The 17,609-nt window shown below is 48.3% G+C and overlaps 2 protein-coding genes across 4 annotated transcripts; one reads left to right on the top strand and one right to left on the bottom strand.

Moving 5' to 3' along the window:
- The first annotated feature begins 324 nt into the window (after positions 1-324).
- On the top strand, positions 325-8,072 carry LOC147309270 (acyl-coenzyme A thioesterase 11-like). Of its 3 annotated transcripts, XM_086272139.1 has the most exons (12): positions 328-548; positions 1,305-1,396; positions 2,796-2,857; positions 3,058-3,177; positions 3,267-3,405; positions 4,323-4,378; positions 4,491-4,557; positions 5,319-5,402; positions 5,475-5,608; positions 7,368-7,535; positions 7,609-7,735; positions 7,808-8,072. In XM_086272139.1, exons 1-12 carry the CDS (start codon positions 494-496, stop codon positions 7,934-7,936), a joined length of 1,233 nt encoding a protein of 410 aa, XP_086128265.1. In that variant the 5' UTR covers positions 328-493; the 3' UTR covers positions 7,937-8,072. The 3 variants fall into 3 exon arrangements, with proteins under 3 accessions (XP_086128267.1, XP_086128266.1, XP_086128265.1); XM_086272140.1 differs by lacking the exon at positions 1,305-1,396 and having other exon boundaries at positions 327-548; XM_086272141.1 differs by lacking the exons at positions 4,323-4,378; positions 4,491-4,557 and having other exon boundaries at positions 325-548.
- A 551-nt stretch (positions 8,073-8,623) lies between these two features.
- Positions 8,624-16,918, bottom strand: LOC147309269 (protein FAM151A-like). The gene is made up of 13 exons (XM_086271055.1): positions 16,225-16,918; positions 15,910-16,067; positions 13,660-13,800; positions 13,405-13,554; positions 13,173-13,335; positions 12,807-12,864; positions 11,426-11,515; positions 11,196-11,272; positions 10,939-11,075; positions 10,524-10,670; positions 9,684-9,790; positions 9,429-9,608; positions 8,624-9,044 (listed from the first exon to the last, which is right to left on the bottom strand). The coding sequence occupies exons 1-13, from the start codon at positions 16,287-16,289 to the stop codon at positions 8,748-8,750; spliced, it is 1,770 nt and encodes a 589-aa protein (XP_086127181.1). The 5' UTR covers positions 16,290-16,918; the 3' UTR covers positions 8,624-8,747.
- Positions 16,919-17,609: the final 691 nt, after the last annotated feature.

The following is a 17,609-nucleotide window of genomic DNA, read 5'->3' as shown; positions in this document are numbered from 1 at the left end:
AAGTCTCTACAAACCACCAGAATGTCTGAAAAAATAGCCTTTTTTATATCTCAGTTGAGCAAAGAAAATGTTTAAATTTTAAGTTGTGTATAGGTTTGCTGATTTTTTTCATGATTTTTGATATGCATATTGTAGCTCTAGCACCTCTGGAACCCGGTGTCCCCATAGCCCTATGTCCAGTCTGATTTGCCAAAAATTTCAGAAATTGTCCCTCTAACCCAAGAAACGGGTATGTGTGTGTGTGTGTGTGTGTGTGTGTGTGTGTGTCTGTGTGTCTGTGTGTCTGTGTGTGTCTGTGTCTGTGTGTGTGTCTGTGTGTGTGTGTGTCTGTGTGTGTGTGTGTGTGTGTGTGTGTGTGTGTGTGTGTGTGTGTGTGTGTGTGTGGGGTACCTCCTGACCCTGAACCTCACAGGTGACCTTGAAGCCCATTGTTCCTGTCACGCAGAAGGAGCAGGTTGAATACAGCGTGGCCGCTGAAAGGCGGAGGGTCCGAATGGTGCACGATGACATCATCAAGGATTTGCTTTCCAATGAGTGGGTGCAGCAGGGTGAGTGACGCACCCGGCCACGTCCCGGCAGACAGCAAAGTCTTTTCACTTCACTGCGTCGTTGTGCGTGTAGAAAGCACAGGATAGAGCAGCTGTGGGTTTACACGAGAATGTCAGAAGTGCTGGAGAAGCGTGTGAGGCTGGTGCATGACATGGGGAGGTGTCTGGCATCACAGCAGGGATCTGCTCTCAGCCCCTTCTGTGAACGGTGAGGTTTGCAGATGATGTGACCTGTAGGGAGAGCAGGGAGGCTGCAGGTAACAGGAAGGAGTTTAGATACCTGGGCTCAACCATCCAGAGCAACAGACGGGGGAAGAAAAGAGACAGGTTTCAGGGTTGATATGTGACAGAGGATTGAAACCATGGTAGTGAGAGCTGCCATGGTTTGGAGGCAGTGGCACTAACAAAAACAAGAGGCCGAGCTGGAGGAGTTGAGATGTCGGGGTTTCCACTGGGAGTGACCACTGTGGACATGAAATGAGGATATGAGAGGAACGACTCGAGTTAAGACGAGCGTAGGGAGGCAAGGCTGCGATGGTCCGGGCACTCGCGAGGAGGACAAAGGAAGCTCAGGCAGGAGGAGAAGCCGGCGAAGCTGAGAGAAGAACATTTGCACTGACCTGATACTTTAGCCTGTGGCTCCATGGCGTCTGCTGTGGTCGCTAACAAAGACAACCGTCTGGCTCTAAATGACCATCAAACTTGAATTAGTACTTTCTTCACATAGAGGGACGACTTGACTTGTTTCTGTATCAGTTGACAGCTCAGTGGGACCCAGTGCAGTGGCAGCAGAGAGGACTCGGGTGGAGAGTGTGGAGCTGGTTCTGCCTCCACATGCAAACCATCAGGTCAGTTCATTTCATGTGTTTCCCATCTGAACTGCAGCGGACGCGGCGGTTTGTCGCTGCTCTGTCTCGTGCTGTTACAACGTGGAATATTTGAAGGAGACTGAGTTTGAAGCTGTTGTCACCAGAAACACCTGCGTGGCCTCGTTTCGTACGAACAAAACATTTGGCTTTTATTTAATACGCTGAAGTGGAGATGCAGTAGCATTTTGTTTCTTTTACTCCTTTTTTGGTTCAAAACATCAGCTCGTGGCCTCCAAACACTGACTACATCTGAGCGTAGACTGAGGCGCTGACTGCTGCTGTCAGAGCGATTTTGTTTTGGTCGTTTGCCTGTCCCATTTGGTTCTTTAGCCAGATCTGTTGTCTGAAGACCAACAAGGAGACCCAATGGATTTACTTTACCAAGTGGATCATCACAGCTTTGCCGTATTGGTCCATTTGATCGACCTTTGTTGTTATTATTTATTTAATTTTATTTTCAATTGTTACAGACGGGACAGACATGACTGAGGGACAGGAAAGAAAAGAAAGGGGAGAGGGACAGTGAGAAAGGAAACTTAAAAAGAGAAAGAAGAGAAAAAAATCTCCTGGATCAGCTGTTGAGAGAAAAAAGAGAAAACCAGCAAAAAACAGAGCAACATACTAAACACAACAGCATCACATTAATCTAGCTAAGTGTAAACAGCAGTAAATACTAAATACTGAATGTTGTTGTGCAGCAAGCAGGACCGACAGCGCACAATGTGCTTGGAAGTAGCAGCCAAGAAAGGTGTAGTTTGTGTCTATGGACAGTGCACACCTGTGTGGGTCAGCACGCTTGTATTCAAATGGTTTCCACATGTAATGGTCTGCTAGAGGATGCAGAGAGCCATAGCCCCGCCCCCCAGGGCATGAAGCAGGCATGGAGGAGATCCAGGCCCCAGACATCCAGAGGCCCCAGAGTGCGAGAGCCCAAGGAGGACCACCGGAGGGGCATCCGTGCCACCCTCATGGGAAGGGCTGAGGAGAGCCCCAGATGAGGGGTCACCCAGCAGCCACGGAGCAGAAGCCAGAGGGGGCTGCAGTGGCGTGCCCGCCGGCTCTGCCGGCAGCCAGCTGTGCCAGAGTGAACCGAGCCCGAGGGCCCCCCACGCCCCGGAAGAGGCCTGACCGAGCAGCAGGCGCCAGGCCCCGCCAAGTAGCCACCGGGACTGAGCTGCTACATACCTGAGCGCCCAGCCCCGGGCAGAGCGATTTCTGAAACAACACGAATGGCTGAACTTGTGTCTAAACATCTAACTTTGACCTGTGTGTATGGATCCTACACACACCCAGCTGTTTTACATGTGACTGTTCATCAGTGTGTGATGGTACCGCTGAGACTTCTGCCTGTCAGATCATTGCTGTGTTTGAATCCCAGGTGAATACATTTGGAGGGCAGATCATGGCCTGGATGGTGAACGTAGCTACAATCGCTGCCAGGTACAGTCACAAACACGTCCTTCCTTCATATTTTTACCTAAAAATAGGATGCACCATTGTGACCTTTGACCTCCACATTCTGATCAGTGTAGTTCAGTCCTCGTGGCAGATTAAAGGATCTGTCCAGCTGTGTGAGTAACCTGAACACGGCGAGCACGTGGGAGGTCGTGGCCTATTGTCTCTGTGCTCTCTGCTTGCAGCCGTCTGTCTCAGGCTCATCCCACCCTTCGAGCCATCGACATGTTCACCTTCAGAGGACCTTCTCAGGTTGGAGACAGATTGCTGCTGAAGGCGATAGTGAACAACGCCTTCAGAAACAGGTATCCCAGAACGCTGGCAGAGACGCAGCACTGCAGCTGTGCAGCAGACAGAACCACTGGTTGCATACTGACACGTGTCCTTACTGCAGCATGGAGGTGGGCGTGCGCGCGGAGGCCTACCATGAGGAGGGGCCTAACCGACACATAAACTCCGCCTTCATGACCTTTGAGGTGCTCGATGATGGCGGGAAGCCACGCACATTACCACGGATACGACCTGAACCCCTGGTGAGTTAAACTAACGCTCACAAACGGCTCGTTAGCGTGCTGCATCCATAAAGTGTCTGGATGTGACGCGGCTGTCTGTGATTGGCTAATACTGACTGAAAGACATGAAATCTGCTTCAGAATTTGTGGTATGAAACCGCACTCTGATTGGCTAACAAGGTGTCAGCTATGAACGTTTCACAGCCAGACTCCTGATAACAGCTGATCTTCACCCAAGGTGAGCTCAGAGGCAGCGGTGGGTGACATCAGTGTAGCTGGGTCCGCCTTTTGCACCGCCCGTGGTGCTGATGGATGGATGACTGCGCAGCAGGAAACATGGCCTCTGCGTGCGTTTTCCTTCCTTTGTTTCTGGTGGAAGCGTCACAGCGTCCGTGGCTCACAGGCCTGAGCACGTCCACATGCCCCGTCACTGTGAACGCTGTTATTATGAACTCCATTCAAATGTTGAAATCATGTAAATACAGCATTACTATGATTGTTCCACATTATACACCTGCAGGAAAGCTCGGTCAGGGGAGTGTGTGCTGGTGGGGTTAAAGTGTGGAGCAGTAGATTGACAGGATAATGTTGGTGTCAGCTTCATTCACGCTTCATCTGTGGTGAAGCAGCTTGTGGAGATCGTCCTGTAGGATAAAACACGAGTGTCATAAAGAAGGTGCAGAAACACTCGATTAACCATTAAGCCGTGACGGCTGAGCAGCGATCAGAGCTTCACATCATGTTATCGGTCATAAATCCGTCTGATGGAGCGGCCTCGCTGTAGTCGTGGGTCGTTATCAGCATGAACAAACACCGAGTAATAACACTCCACTCAGTTTGTGCCACAGATCGGTGTACTGGTCATAAACTGGTGCTGGGAATCTGCCCGCTGTGTTACACACTGGTGCCCTCTGCCTGTGTGTCCGTCTCATTTACAGGAAGGACAAAGGAGGTTTCAGGAGGCAACGGCCAGGAAAAAGATCAGGCTGGACAGGTACATGTCTCCAAACAGCCCCTAATGCACCGTCTCTGCAGCTACATCAGCGTTTGTTGTGCAGCTTTGTGCACAGTGCCATCATCCTGATGCAGCATTCCTCTGTGTTTAGGAAGTACATCATTTCCCGCACGCAGGGGGAGGTGCCTCTGTCTGTTCCCTGGGATCCCACCAACCAGGTGAGGAGAAGCTCCACGCCGTCACCTGTACTGCTCACGTTAGTCCTCGTGGACTCACGGGAGAGAAACTTTCTTTATATACATGTGTGTATTACTGTATTACAAATAAGACAACTTGGCACCTTGTTACTAGCAGCTTGTCACAAACACATCATTAGTTCTCATTTCTGCAGCTGAATCTACCGGACATACGGGACATAAAACAGTATTTTTGCACCAATAAGGTGATTTCCACAGCTGCTCGTCAGCTGATGATGATCCTGTCACAGCCTGTGCTTGAGCTGGACACAGTAAACCTTTAATAGTTTTCTCAGCTGAGTCTCTTCACCCACATCAGCGTCTCAGCTGTGTGTCGGTGCTGCGTCGTCACGACTTGTGGGACGTGATTTCTGTTTCTTTCTTAAAGGATGTTCAGTGATTTGTTCCACTGCAGTTTGTATGATCTGACCGAGCAGACCTCAGCGTGTTCATGTCGTCCCACTTAGCTCCAAACCTGAGCCACAGTCAGACTCCCGCCGTGCCTGCAGACTGATTTAGTCGACTGAACCTCTGACAGGCCGATGTGTCGCACCGCTGTGCTTCACCTTCACTGCAGATGAGAAATAGTGCTGCAGCAGTTTGTCTTCATTTTGCACCCTTAATACTTACACTGTTAGACGGCGCTGATTCATATATAATAAGTAGTATTTGAATGGCGGGAGGCGGCCTGCTAACGCTGAGCTCTGGAGATGAGTTTGTGGTTCCTGTGTTTGTGCTTCCAGGTGTATCTGAGCTTTAACAACGTCTCAGCTCTGAAGATGCTGGCAGCCAGAAGCAGCTGGCGCCTGAGCTGTGAGAAGGACCAGGTATGTGCGTCTCACTAATGAGCTGTTTGTTTGTGTGAGTCTGCCCATCGGCGCTTTATGTTGTGTTCACAGGTTCAGCTTTACACCCTGGAGCAGAAGTCCATGCTGAGTTTCAAGATTGAATGTGAGGTGGACGTTCCTGCTCACAGAGCCTTTGATTTACTCGCCGAGCTGAGCAACAGGCCGAGCTGGGACTCGCATTACAAGTAAGACTCTGGGACTCGTCTGTTTGCCCGTTGCTACGAGTCAAGTTCAGCGGTTTCTGTGCGCGGCCTGTTTCGACTCGCTGCCTCGGTATTGTTCTCCGATTCCAATGATGGACTTTTCTGAGGTTCAGGGTTAAAAATAAGCGACGTGTGGTTTAGGTTCATGCTGCTCACTTTGCACTGAGGCTGACATGTTAAGGTTAAAGTGACATTAGCTGTGAGGGCCTGTCTGTCTCTTTATTCTCACGTTTACATAAAAGGGGAACGGTGGCTCTCCCCCAGCCGAGCCAGCCTGCAGATGAAGCTCATCCTAGCTGCTTAGATTTGCAGCCTTACGCTTTGCATTGATCTCATGACCAGCAGGTGGTGGAAAGAACGTGGTGAGCAGCTCTTGAACCCAAACTCCCCTCGTCTGTGGAGGAGGCGGAGCTTTGTCTCCGATGCCGTCAACACCGTGGGCCTGTGCTGGTGGAGCAGACCACTGTGGGAAATCCCAGTTTTAAAACAATAACTGGATGTTGTGGATCGGTCACTGAGGTATCGCAGTGCTCAGCTTCCCCTGGAAAGTTATTTTTCACAGAGCTGAAAAGGAGGCGTTAACTCACTGTTGAGAAGATCTGGGCCCCCATTCCATCCTGGCTGTGGGACACCGGACCAGATCTTCACCCTCACAGGACGTCTGGAGAGAGGTTTATAAGTGCTCTGTAGACTCGGACAACCAGGTACCAGGACGGCGTCTGTGGGGTGTATCGCAGCGGTCCATTTAGAAATGGAGTGAAAGCTGTGGCTGCTCCTCAGTAGGAGGACTCGAGGGTGTGTGACCGATCCTGTGTGTGATATTCACGAACAGGATCTCTAAGTGTAGCTGATGTGAGGAGGGCAGCTTCCTTGTTTTTGCAGATGATGCAGTCCTGTTGGCTTCATCACAGTCTGACCCTTAATAAGGACTGGATGGATGGTTCAGAGGCCGTGGTTCTCCGGTGGAACGTCGCGGCAGGAGTCTGCCCCAAGCGAGGGTTTTTAATACGTTGGATTGTAAGGTGGAGCACGAGCTGTTTATGCAGTGATGTGGAGTTTAGATTTACAACTCCATCTAATATGCTATCATTGCATCAGGCCGGGGAGTTTGCATGTTCCCCCTGGGTTCCCCCGCGTCCCTCTGGGTTCCCCCGCGTCCCCCTGGGTTCCCCCTGCGTCCCCCTGGGTTCCCCCTGCGTCCCCCTGGGTTCGCCCCGCGTCCCCCTGGGTTCCCCCTGCGTCCCCCTGGGTTCGCCCCGCGTCCCCCTGGGTTCGCCCCGCGTCCCTCTGGGTTCCCCCTGCGTTCCCTCTGCGTCCCCCCTGGGTTCCCCCTGCGTCCCCCCTGGGTTCCCCCCTGTCCTCCAGCTTCCTCCACAGTCCAAGACATGCAGTTAGTGGGTTGGGTTAACTGGAAACTCTCGTGTTTAGCCCTGCGACCGACTGGCGACCTGTCCAGTGTGTACCCTGCCTCTAAGACGGCTAGGATAGGCTCCACCCCCTGCGACCCTGAGAAGGATAAGCAGCAGAGATGGGTGGAGATCTGGGTGATGTCATCACCAAGCCCTTTGTTATGTAGTTTTCCCCTTCAGTGTCCCTATGCACGAGCTCCACCCCTCAGCTGGTGAAGCACAGAAGCAGCTGTTTGCCTCTGCGTGGATACCTGTGGAGTGAACTGCAGCTTAGTCTTTAAACAGTGCTGCCAGTCCCCTTTTTAACAGTGTGTATGTGTTTCCTCAAACAGGAAGTGCGAGCTGATTCAGCTGGTCGACAACGATGACTTCATATATCGTGTGGTGACTCCATCGGTGCGTCATGGCGCGATGGGATCTCCCACTGCAGCCAATCAGGCAAAAGGGATTCTCCAGGACTTCATCCTGTTGGCCTCCAAAAGGAAGCCATGTGGCAGCGGGTCAGTAGAGCCAGATCCATCCACCTGTGTCCTGCAGGGTTTCCTGATGCGTTCCCTTTCTGTTTTCCTTCAGAGACCCGTATGTCATCGCCCTGCGCTCCGTGTCCCTGCCCACTCACCCTCCCACTGAAGGCTATAACAGAGGAGAGGTTCTGTGTGCTGGATTCACCATACTGGAGACCAAAGACAACAAGTCCCTGGTGAGAAAAGCAGCAGTCGTACATGTGCTCTTATCACAGCTGGCTGTTATTAGTATGTTGTCTTTCTTTCAGATCAGCTACTTTAACCAGGCGTCTCCGGAGGTCCTTCCCTACATCTCCACAGATATTGCCGGCCTGTCCTCCTCTTTCTACCACACCTTCTGCTCCTGCAGCCAGTACTTGACCAGGAACAGACTGTGACAGTGGCAGCAGCCTGTCCGAGGCTCTCCTCAGCACCAGACGCTACTGTGGGGACAGCCTGCTTGGTTTATGTGGCGGGAAGACTTTATGATCATTTCATGGATTGATACAAAGGTCAGCAGTAACAATCGACGTGTTAAGTAAAATCAGCCGCTGTGTCAGTGACTGAGCTGCTGTTCATGTTTGTAGGTTAAAGGTACATGACTGTAACAGCTGTACAGGTGTGGGCTTGTACTTAATGCAGGTTCATTTTAACACTATAACTGTTTGCTGCAGTTCAACATGACGTGCTGGTTTAAAACATGAATATTCACTTTTTCCACTGAACTACAATAAAGTGCTGTGTTGTATTTTTCCTTGTTTTAATCGAGTGATGGATGATTTTCTTTGTTGTAAATGTTCAAAAATCAGCATTAAAAGTACCAAGTGAGCCTCTGAGAGCACTGATGCCACCTGTGACACTTTAAAGACACATTTATGGATGCAAATAATGCAGTGCTGCAGTCAGTAAGAGAGGCGGGCTGCATGTGAAATGTTAGCTGCAGCAGGAGAGTGTTTCATACGTGTTCAGCTGCTGCTGAATCACAAACCTCGGACAGGCTCACACAGGCTAAGAGGCTAATTCTGGTTTTGGACTTGGTTCCTTTAATAGAATTTATTATGAATTTTATAATAATCATTGAATCATATATATACAGTATAATGATGTTAACTTCAGCAACCCAAAGCAGCAGCATTTCTATACACACTGAGACTCTGTGGTGACTATAAAAGCACATTTAAACCTGCTCTCAGCCCACACGTGCTCTGATCACTGAGGTAGAATATACAGGCTTCTGCTTGCTCTGCCTGCACGCTGTGCACGGAGCTCCTTCACCACAGTGACAGCTGCACCACCTTTCTTTGTGTCCACCTCAATTATAAAGTCGTATTTGTCCATCATTCCCAGTAAAGCATAAAGCTGCTCCTGCCCCGTGGGCAGCGAGGCTGCATTCAGGTGTAGAGCCACCCTCTGTGACACCGCCGCTGGGATCCGAGGAGGCCATCTGTGCTCAGCCAGGACTACAGTGACGTATGGAAACAGGCGCTCGACTGTGGACACAAAGACCTGGAGCAAAGAGAAGGACGACTATGAAACAGCCTAAAATGACACGTTTCCATCGTCTAACTGGATCGGCACTGGACATTGTTGGAGTGAACTTGAGCTTGGCTGACCAAGCCTGAGCAGCTAAAAAGCCTTCATGACGAACAGAGGATTGCATTTGCTTGGGGACCGTCTGACAAACATGCAGCTTATACAACTGTTCTCTCTGTGGGGGTGTGATAGTTTCCCAGCCAGGGTGGACCCTCGAGGAGGCTCCAACATTTACACCTGCTCGATTCTAGTTGGATGGATTTCCAGCCAGGTGTGTTAAACGTGACATGCGTCTGCTCTGTTCTTTATTAACGTATTGTCTGCAGACACTGCTTCGGGGGGATCAGATGTGCTTACTGCTGTGCTGTCGCTGCTCTGTAAGCCCTCCATGCTGATCCACACAGGCCTGTGGAGCTCGTCGGCCCCGTAGGCTGACTGCAGCAGGTTAAGAGAAGCCTCCAGCAGCTGCTGACTCTGGACCCTCAGGTAAATTCCCCAGGAGGTATCAGCAGCCTGCCCAAGGGTCTGAATAACATCCTGAGAACACACACATGATTGGCCTTAATAAAAATGTAACCTGGCTGGTGGTTGGCTGGTGATCTACAGATATACCTGCAGTGTGAGGAGCTCTGAGCTCCTTCCAGAACCTTCTAGCAGAAGGACTCCAGGTCGACTGCTGTCAGAGGTCACACGAACGACCAGCATCCCGCTGCCCCCACCTGTTAGTGAAACAGAGTATCAGTGTGACTTTAAGGTGGTGCGACAGCAGCATGTGCAGGTTTACAGTTTGACATCATCAGGATGAACAGCTGATCTGTGACATGCTGCATTATCATGAGGTGATGAGGAGACCGCAGCTGTGAAGGGACGGACAGGCTGTGACCACGACTGATACTCAAAGGGCCAAATGTTAGCCGCACCTCTGCAGCAGTCACTTCCCCGTTGTCCAACACGCCGCCTCGGTCCACTGCGGCTTCAAACACTGATTTCTGATCAAGCAGCTGTGCTCTGTATTCTCTGCTCAGCACAGCTGTGAACACTTCTGGCGCTTTCATTTCTACCAAAACAACAGATAGTTTGCGTTTTTCACAATTGTTACTGTAACGGTCAAAATCCCAGGACATCAGCTTTTCTGCCACCAAGAGTCACTAAGAACATCATCCTGATGACCGATGTGAACGAAAGGTTCAGCTGCCACATGACTTCAGTGCATACAGCAAGTTCACTTTAAAAATACCTTGAGAAAAAACTCACGAGGGATCTCTGAATGCTTCGTGGCACAAATGAGGCAGTTTCTTGGTGTTTCTGGCGACAGTGCCCCGCTGTCATTCATGATGTTACCACCAGATGTCGCTAGCATATGTAAAGTACAACTTTGAGAGCGTGCTTTGCCCGGGCGTTTCAGTCTGGCCCGTTAAAATCAGGTTATAAACCCTGAGGTGTAAAACCTGCCTGAAAGCTGACGGAGCAGGGAGGCCCGGCCGGTGACGGGGAGCAAAGGCACAGCCAGGCGGTTCATGAGGTCTGAGCTGTAACCTGGGTGGAGAAACTCCATCAGATCTCCTCCAGGATAGAACCTCCTCACGCTGTCCTGCTTACCTGTGAACACACACAATGAACCAGGAAGAACTAAACAGAAGCAAACTCTTCATCTCAGAAGAAGCTTAAACAAATGCACACAATGAGCAGAAGGTTCAGTTTCCAATGATTTTTCATGTAGTTTTCTAATAATGTTTTTCTTTAGTCTTCAACAACAGTCAGAACTCACTGAAAACAAATCTGTTGATTTGAATAAATCACACACACACAATTATTATTTTACCCAAACATAGTCTGTGTAAGTCTGCTCCATATGAACGCTCCTCACCTACAGCCTGCTTAAATTCTGACAGCGTGGGTTCATATATGTCATAGTAGACTTGCCACGGGTGGGTGTTGTCACGGACAAACAGCAGGTCGCTGACGCTGGGGTTAACAGAGCCCTGCCACAAAGTCAGGCTGAACCTAGACACAAAACATGACAGTCAGTCTGTGGCGCTCATGGGCAGCGAGCAGCCCCCAGTTACTGGTTTGATTAGCAGATTTCCAGTCATTGCCATAGTAAACGTGGAAGTTATCTGTTACCGTGGTGACTGGTTGAGGAGCCAGCTCAGGTGCTGCCAGCCGCTGCGAACCAGCATGGCGTGGACTGGGAACGTCACCTAAGAGACGAAACGTTGACCAGTCAGCTCTGCCGTTCTCCGACACCTCAGAGCGTTCTCATCCCAGCACGCAACACACCGACGATTTGTCCCAGGCGTGTTGGGATGGGAGCGTGTTGAACTGGGACCACTGAAACCTGGATTCACACTTACCCTTTGAGGTACGTCTTTGATCATGTTGTACATTTCTTCCACCGTGGCTCTGGAGTAGGTTTCGTTTGTGAGCTGGTGAATATAGAGGACCTAAAGAAATAAAGCACATACAGCTGTTATTCAGTCAAAAATATAAACCATGTGTTTACCATCTCCACTGTGGAGGCCAGGCCTCCATCACTCTCCATGATGGGATGGCATGTTGCTGCAGGATGCTGTGGTAGCCATGCTGGGTCAGTGTGCCTTCAGTTTAAATAAATCTCCACCAGTGTCACCAGTAAAGCCCCCCACACCAGCAAACCATCAACCCCATGCTTCACAGTGGGAACCGTGCATGTAGAGACCATCGTTCACAAAGTGGAACCAAAGTTCTCCAATTTGGACTCATCTTGTGTTTCTTGGCCCAAACAAATCTCTGCTTGTTGCTTTTCCTTAGTCGTGGTTTCTCAGCAGCTATTTGACCATAAAGGCCTGATTTGTACAGTCTCTACTCTACTCAGATGTGTCTCTACTCTGTGTGACATCTATCTGGGCTCTAATCTGAGCTGCTGTTAACTTGTGATTTCTGAGGCTGGTGACTCGGATGATTGTATCCTCAGCAGCAGAGGGACTCCTGGTCTTCCTTTCCTGGGGCGTCCTCATGTCAGACAGTTTCATCGTAGTCTTGATGGTTTTTCTGACTGCACTTGGGGACACATTCAAAGTTTCCGACTGACTGACCTTCAGCTCTTACAGTAATGATGGGCTGTTGTTTCTCTTTACTTAGCTCATTGGTTCTTGCCATAATATGAATTTCAACAGTTGTCAAATAGGTTGGTACACAGCTAACAGCCCTGACTTCTGCACAACACGACTGATGGTCCCAACACCACCAATGAACCCTGACAGGCTCACCTGTGAGGTGAAACCATCTCAGGTGACGACATCATGAAGCTGAGAGAAGGCCGCAGCTCTGTCAACAAAACAAAGGGCGGCTACTCACAGGACTCTAAATGTATTTTAGAGTTATCATTGTTTTCTTTGCTACATAATTCCATATATCTTGCTTTGATGTCTTCAGTATCTACAGTGTAGAAAGTAGTAGAAATAAAGAGAACCATGAAATGAGAAGGTGTCCAAACTCTTGATGGGTGATGCATGTCAACATTAATTCAACTGTCTTTAATTTTAGGGATCACAGGAACATAAAAGCTGTTTTGTCTACTTTAGCTCAAAGGATCTTTTTGAAGCTCAAAGTTCTTCTTCCAGCTTTGAATTCTCTCATAAATGTCAGTTCAGGATTCCTTGAGTCTCTTCCTGTTTCTGACAGGAACATTCCCAGAACCTCGTCACATGCCTGGTATAATGGTTCAATGGGGTTCTTACTGCGAGCGTGCCATACCTTCCACCCAGGAGACAAAGTCACATCTGGAAACTTGTCCTGAATGAGTTCCAAAAACCTGAAAAAAGAGGGAGACATAAACATGGACTGATTCTTACGTAGCACTTTCCTGCTCTCCCAAGTCTCCACACCACACTCACCCAGTCACTTTCTTCTAAGCTTTTTAGTGCTTCCTAACTACATTCGTGCTGAGATCGGAGAGCGACCTGGGGCTAGTATCATGCCCAGGGACACTTGGCATGCAGACTGGAGGATCCAGGGATCGAACCACCAACCTCCCGATCAGTCTTTAGATGTTAGACATTTTCCCTTCCTAATTCTGAACTCTGTCCAAGGGTCTGTGTCCGGTCTAGCTGGATTTCATACCTGCTTCCATTGACTGGAGCTACAAAGCTTGGGACGTTGGGGCCTCTGAGGATGTCTGCATTCAGCCACACAGGTCTGTTTATTCCCTTGTTGCTTTCCTTTTGTTTAAGCAGGTCCAGTGACAAACCCACTGATTCCAGAGCCTTAAAGTCCAACTTGATGCCTGCAAACGAACACGCCTTTAAAAACTGTGATCAGATGGACTTTCTGTGGAAACAGTTCTGATCTGTACCTTTTCCAGAAGCCAGTACAGCATCTAACCATTCGTCGAGAGTGTTGTCACTATATATGTCGGGAGGGTGTGCCATGATCGGCACTGGCTTTTCATCAGGGGTCCCATAACCCATGAGAGTGACGTCAGCTTCCAAGATCATGGTGTCACCTGGAAAGATGACAGGAGGCGGTGCTTGTTTTGTCTGTACCTGACTGTAGGTTCAGGCACCGACACCATCAAATAATGCAGTGTTGTCTGTGTGAGTGTTTTTACCCATGAGCGCTTTGTACATGTCCTCCTTGCTGTTGGCTCGGTGAAACCACGTAGCCAAAAGGCCGTCCGCTTCACTGATGTTCCCCGTCTGCACCAAGTACTCCAGCATGTCTCCACCAGAGAACGAGGCAGAAGACGGAGCTGAGGAACACGATTGGACAGCAAGACAGTGACGGAGTCATAGGTACGTAGTCCCTGTCACAGCAGAACTGGCAGCTTTCAGCTAAAACAGCCGACGGTGTGTTTGGGGAGGCTGCTCTTTGTTGGGAGAGCAGCTTGTTTAAAGTTCATTCATTTCTTCAGCTTAAAGATTCTGTCAGCTGAAGCGAGACAGATGGGATTTGGCTTTTAAAGAAGGTTGCAGATACTCATGAAGGCAAGGCAAGTTTATTTGTATAGCACAATTCAACAACAAGGTGATTCAAAGTGCTTTACAGAGACATTAGAAACAAGAACAAATAAAAAGCATGATTTAAAATTGATTAAAACAAGCAAACAAACAAACAAACAAACAAACAAACAAGCAAACAAACAAAACAGTATATAAAATCAAAACAGATAAAATCAGTAGTTAAATGTAAGTTTTGAAATTTAAGCTTAAAGTGTGGATTTGGTGCTTTATTCAAATGCAGCTGAGAACAGGTGAGTCTTCAACCTGGATTTAAATAAACTGAGTGTTTCAGCTGATCTGAGGCTTTCTGGGAGTTTGTTCCAGATATAAGGAGCATAAAAGCTGAATGCAGCTTCTCCGTGTCTGGTTCTGACTCTGAATGCTTTTTTCTTAGTGTCTTTTTTAAAGAAGCTACTGTCACATATTACTCAAAGAGACCAAGGTCTAACAGCACAAAACACATCGTGTAACATTATCTTTGTTACACATTTCATGTCAGTTGATTCAAAAGTCACACAGTTCAAAGCAGCCGTGTACTTTTTGTCCACATGACTATGGTCCTGTCATAAGACCAGAAGCCAAATGATGAGCACTCATGCATCATGGCATTGCAATGAGCTGCAGTATGATATCAAATGAACTTTGATCACTGTAATCACTGATTTTAGCAGCAGCAATATAAAGTTGTGATGCTGACACAGCGAGTATTTAAGTGTTACGTTTGGAGAAGGCACACTGCTGGAGGCTGCAGCACCCTGTGAAACCCTGCAACACTGTGGGCTGTTTCACCTGTGCAAAGACATCTTACTGTCGCTGTACACTCAGGTGAACTCTACATGCAGTAGGTATGTATGTCACAACACTGCCAGTCGTGCACTTTGAGCTTCCATTCGACTTTCAGAACCACGGCTAAGCCTACAGTCTGTGTTTGGCCTTATTAGACAGACACGGTGAAGAGGAAGGAGGGGGACACACGCAGCAAAGGGCCGCAGGTCGGACTCAAACCGTGCTGCACGTGGTCGCCTGCTCATCCAACTAAAGCAGCGCCCTGGTCTTTACAGTGAAACGTGGTGATGATTAGGTTAGGTAAAAGCAGTAATGTCACAGTTTACTGATGGTGTACATGACAGCAGTTAAAAAATCCTGAACTGAAACATTTGGAAGAACTATGGTGCAAACAGAAAACAAGAAACAAAGCTTTGGCACGTCTGCTCAGATTTGACTGTTGTTCAGATCCATCCATCCATCCGTCCATTTGCTTCCGCTTATCCTTTTCAGGGTCGCGGGGGGCGCTGGAGCCTATCCCACCTGTCATAGGGCGAGAGGCGGGGTACACCCTGGACAGGTCGCCAGTCTGTCACAGGGCCAACACACAGGGACAGACAACCATTCACACTCACATTCACTCGCACATTCAAACCTAGTGGCAATTTGTATTATCCAATTAACCTATCCCCACAAGCTGCATGTCTTTGGACGGTGGGAGGAAGCCGGAGTACCCGGAGGGAACCCACGCAAACACGGGGAGAACATGCAAACTCTGCACAGAAAGACCCCGGCCTGATGGTGGAATTGAACTCAGGACCTTCTTGCTGTGCGGCAACCACCGTGCCACCGTGCTGCTCAGATCCAATGCAGAGAAAATGCTTTGAAGGCCACAGGTGCTGCAACCAGCTCCAGCTGGACTCTGATATTATTGCAGTTGTATATAATACAGTATATAAGTACAAAGTACTGTGAAATGTACCTCTGGTGATGAGTAATAAATACATTTACTCAGGTATGTTTCATCATCTGGATCATAAACAAAGTTGCATCATTGTTTTATCATATAAATCGTACATATTGTAAAAATGTACCTGGCGTCTTAGTGAGCAGCACAACAGGTACAACGATGACAGTCAGCAGCACGATGAGCACAACAGCCACAGACGACATTATCAGCAGTCGTTTGGGCAGCACGCCACGCTTCTTTGGGCCTCGCTCCACTCGCTGGTCGTCAGCCTCGGGCTCCATCCTGTGGGGATACACGATTAATGCTCGTCGGTCTATTCTGTGTTAGAAGCAGCATTTCAGCATGTTGTAGAGGTTTACCTGACCTCACACATGCATGTCTCACAAGTGTACATGCTGCTTCATCCATTTTATTAAAGAGCAACTGATTTGTCTCCAACCTGTTTTGCTTTCCTTCTGATCCTCCAGCAGTTCGTTCATCTCTCCTTTTGTCCTCTCCTGCCATTCTCACACGTCTCCTGTCTAGGTTCAAATGTCTAAGAAGTCGGAGACCTCAGGGAGCGCTCGCTCTTCTTTTATACGATCCTTTATCTCAGGTGCAGAGAACAGTTTTCCTTCTGATAAGGCGCACACACTCTTCAGTGTCCACTTGCTGCCTGACGAGCTGTGAAGCTCTTCTGTTATGTAATCTTCACTGTTCTGGGATTACAACACACCTTGTAACAAATCTCCCTCTACATATTTTGTCCGTGTTTGGAAGAATTGTGCATTACTCCACAGTGCCACACGGAAACATGGGAGGGATTATGGCATGAACATTTTCACATTTCTACAAACATGTTACTTCCCACAGGTTCGTGTGTCAGCCATCTGTCTCATAGTTACAGCACTGGTTCCCAAACTTTTTCTGCTGCGCCCCCTTTGTTTTACAAGAAAAATGTTTGCAAATACAAGTAATCTGCAATAAATTACAGGCAGTAAGAAAATAAACTACTAACTCTTTTACGCTGCGTCCGCACCTACACGGGTGTTTCTGAACACGCAGCTGTTTCGTCCACGTAAACGGCGTTTTCACAGAAAACTGGGATTTTTTAAAACCCTTTTTGTGTTTACGTGTGGACGAGGAATACAGAGTTTGTCACGCAACGTCAAAGGTATGCGCCTTTTTTCACGTCACGCTGTGGCCACGTTATTGTTTACATGAGATGAATGGCAGAATGATAGAGACGAAATACTGTTAATCTGACTGTCTGCAGGTTTACACGCAGTTACTGTCCCTCTGTTTACAAAGGCAGAGACGTCACGGTGTCATTATTTTACTGTAGTTGGTTTCTCCTGTGTAATAATGTTCAACATTGCATCAATACATTTTTTTTGTTACTGGGAGTTGGCACCCTGTTAGTGAGGTTGCTTAAGCTAAGTACTCTTTAAAATGCCAGAATAGGGAGGATGGAGCAGGTTTAAGTTTATTAGATTGATCAGTGTTGCTGAACTATGAAATATTTTTTGCATACAGGTCTAACAGAATAGCTTTAGTGTTGTTGGTTATTTAAACTTGAGTATGAACTTATACAAAATGCAGCAAGATATTAAAAAACAGTTTTATTGATTAAAAACACTATATCGGATTCATATCAGTATCGGCAGATATCCAAATTTATGGTATCGGACATAAAAAGTGGTATCGTGCCATCTCTAGTCACTATTGGCGACTCCAATAGGGTTACCTGTCAACTGTGGTGTATGCATGTATGTATGTATGTATGTATGTATGGTGAAAGTCCCTCTTTTTGCTCCTCCCCTCACCTGTGGATGGACGGTGCTG

The sequence above is a fragment of the Aulonocara sp. 'chitande type north' Nkhata Bay genome, linkage group LG18 (assembly GCF_057382095.1).
Source record: "Aulonocara sp. 'chitande type north' Nkhata Bay isolate Kocher_YH1m ecotype deep benthic linkage group LG18, A_spYH_male_GT1.1, whole genome shotgun sequence".
In the NCBI taxonomy this organism is placed as follows: Eukaryota; Metazoa; Chordata; class Actinopteri; order Cichliformes; family Cichlidae; genus Aulonocara; species Aulonocara sp. 'chitande type north' Nkhata Bay.
Note: the sequence above shows the minus strand (reverse complement) of the source record. Positions and strands in the feature narration are given on the sequence as shown.

Excerpts from the sequence above, each read along its gene's own strand:
- LOC147309269 (XM_086271055.1), bottom strand. The coding sequence starts at position 16,289 with ATGGCAGGAGAGGACAAAAGGAGAGATGAACGAACTGCTGGAGGATCA. Across the intron at positions 13,336-13,404 it reads TGTACTGGCTTCTGGAAAAG|GCATCAAGTTGGACTTTAAG; the intron begins GTACAGATCAGA and ends GTTCGTTTGCAG. Across the intron at positions 9,791-10,523 it reads CCTGCTCCGTCAGCTTTCAG|GTGGGGGCAGCGGGATGCTG; the intron begins GCAGGTTTTACA and ends TTTCACTAACAG.
- LOC147309270 (XM_086272139.1), top strand. The coding sequence starts at position 494 with ATGGTGCACGATGACATCATCAAGGATTTGCTTTCCAATGAGTGGGTG. Across the intron at positions 2,858-3,057 it reads GTAGCTACAATCGCTGCCAG|CCGTCTGTCTCAGGCTCATC; the intron begins GTACAGTCACAA and ends CTCTGCTTGCAG. Across the intron at positions 5,403-5,474 it reads TGAGCTGTGAGAAGGACCAG|GTTCAGCTTTACACCCTGGA; the intron begins GTATGTGCGTCT and ends TTGTGTTCACAG.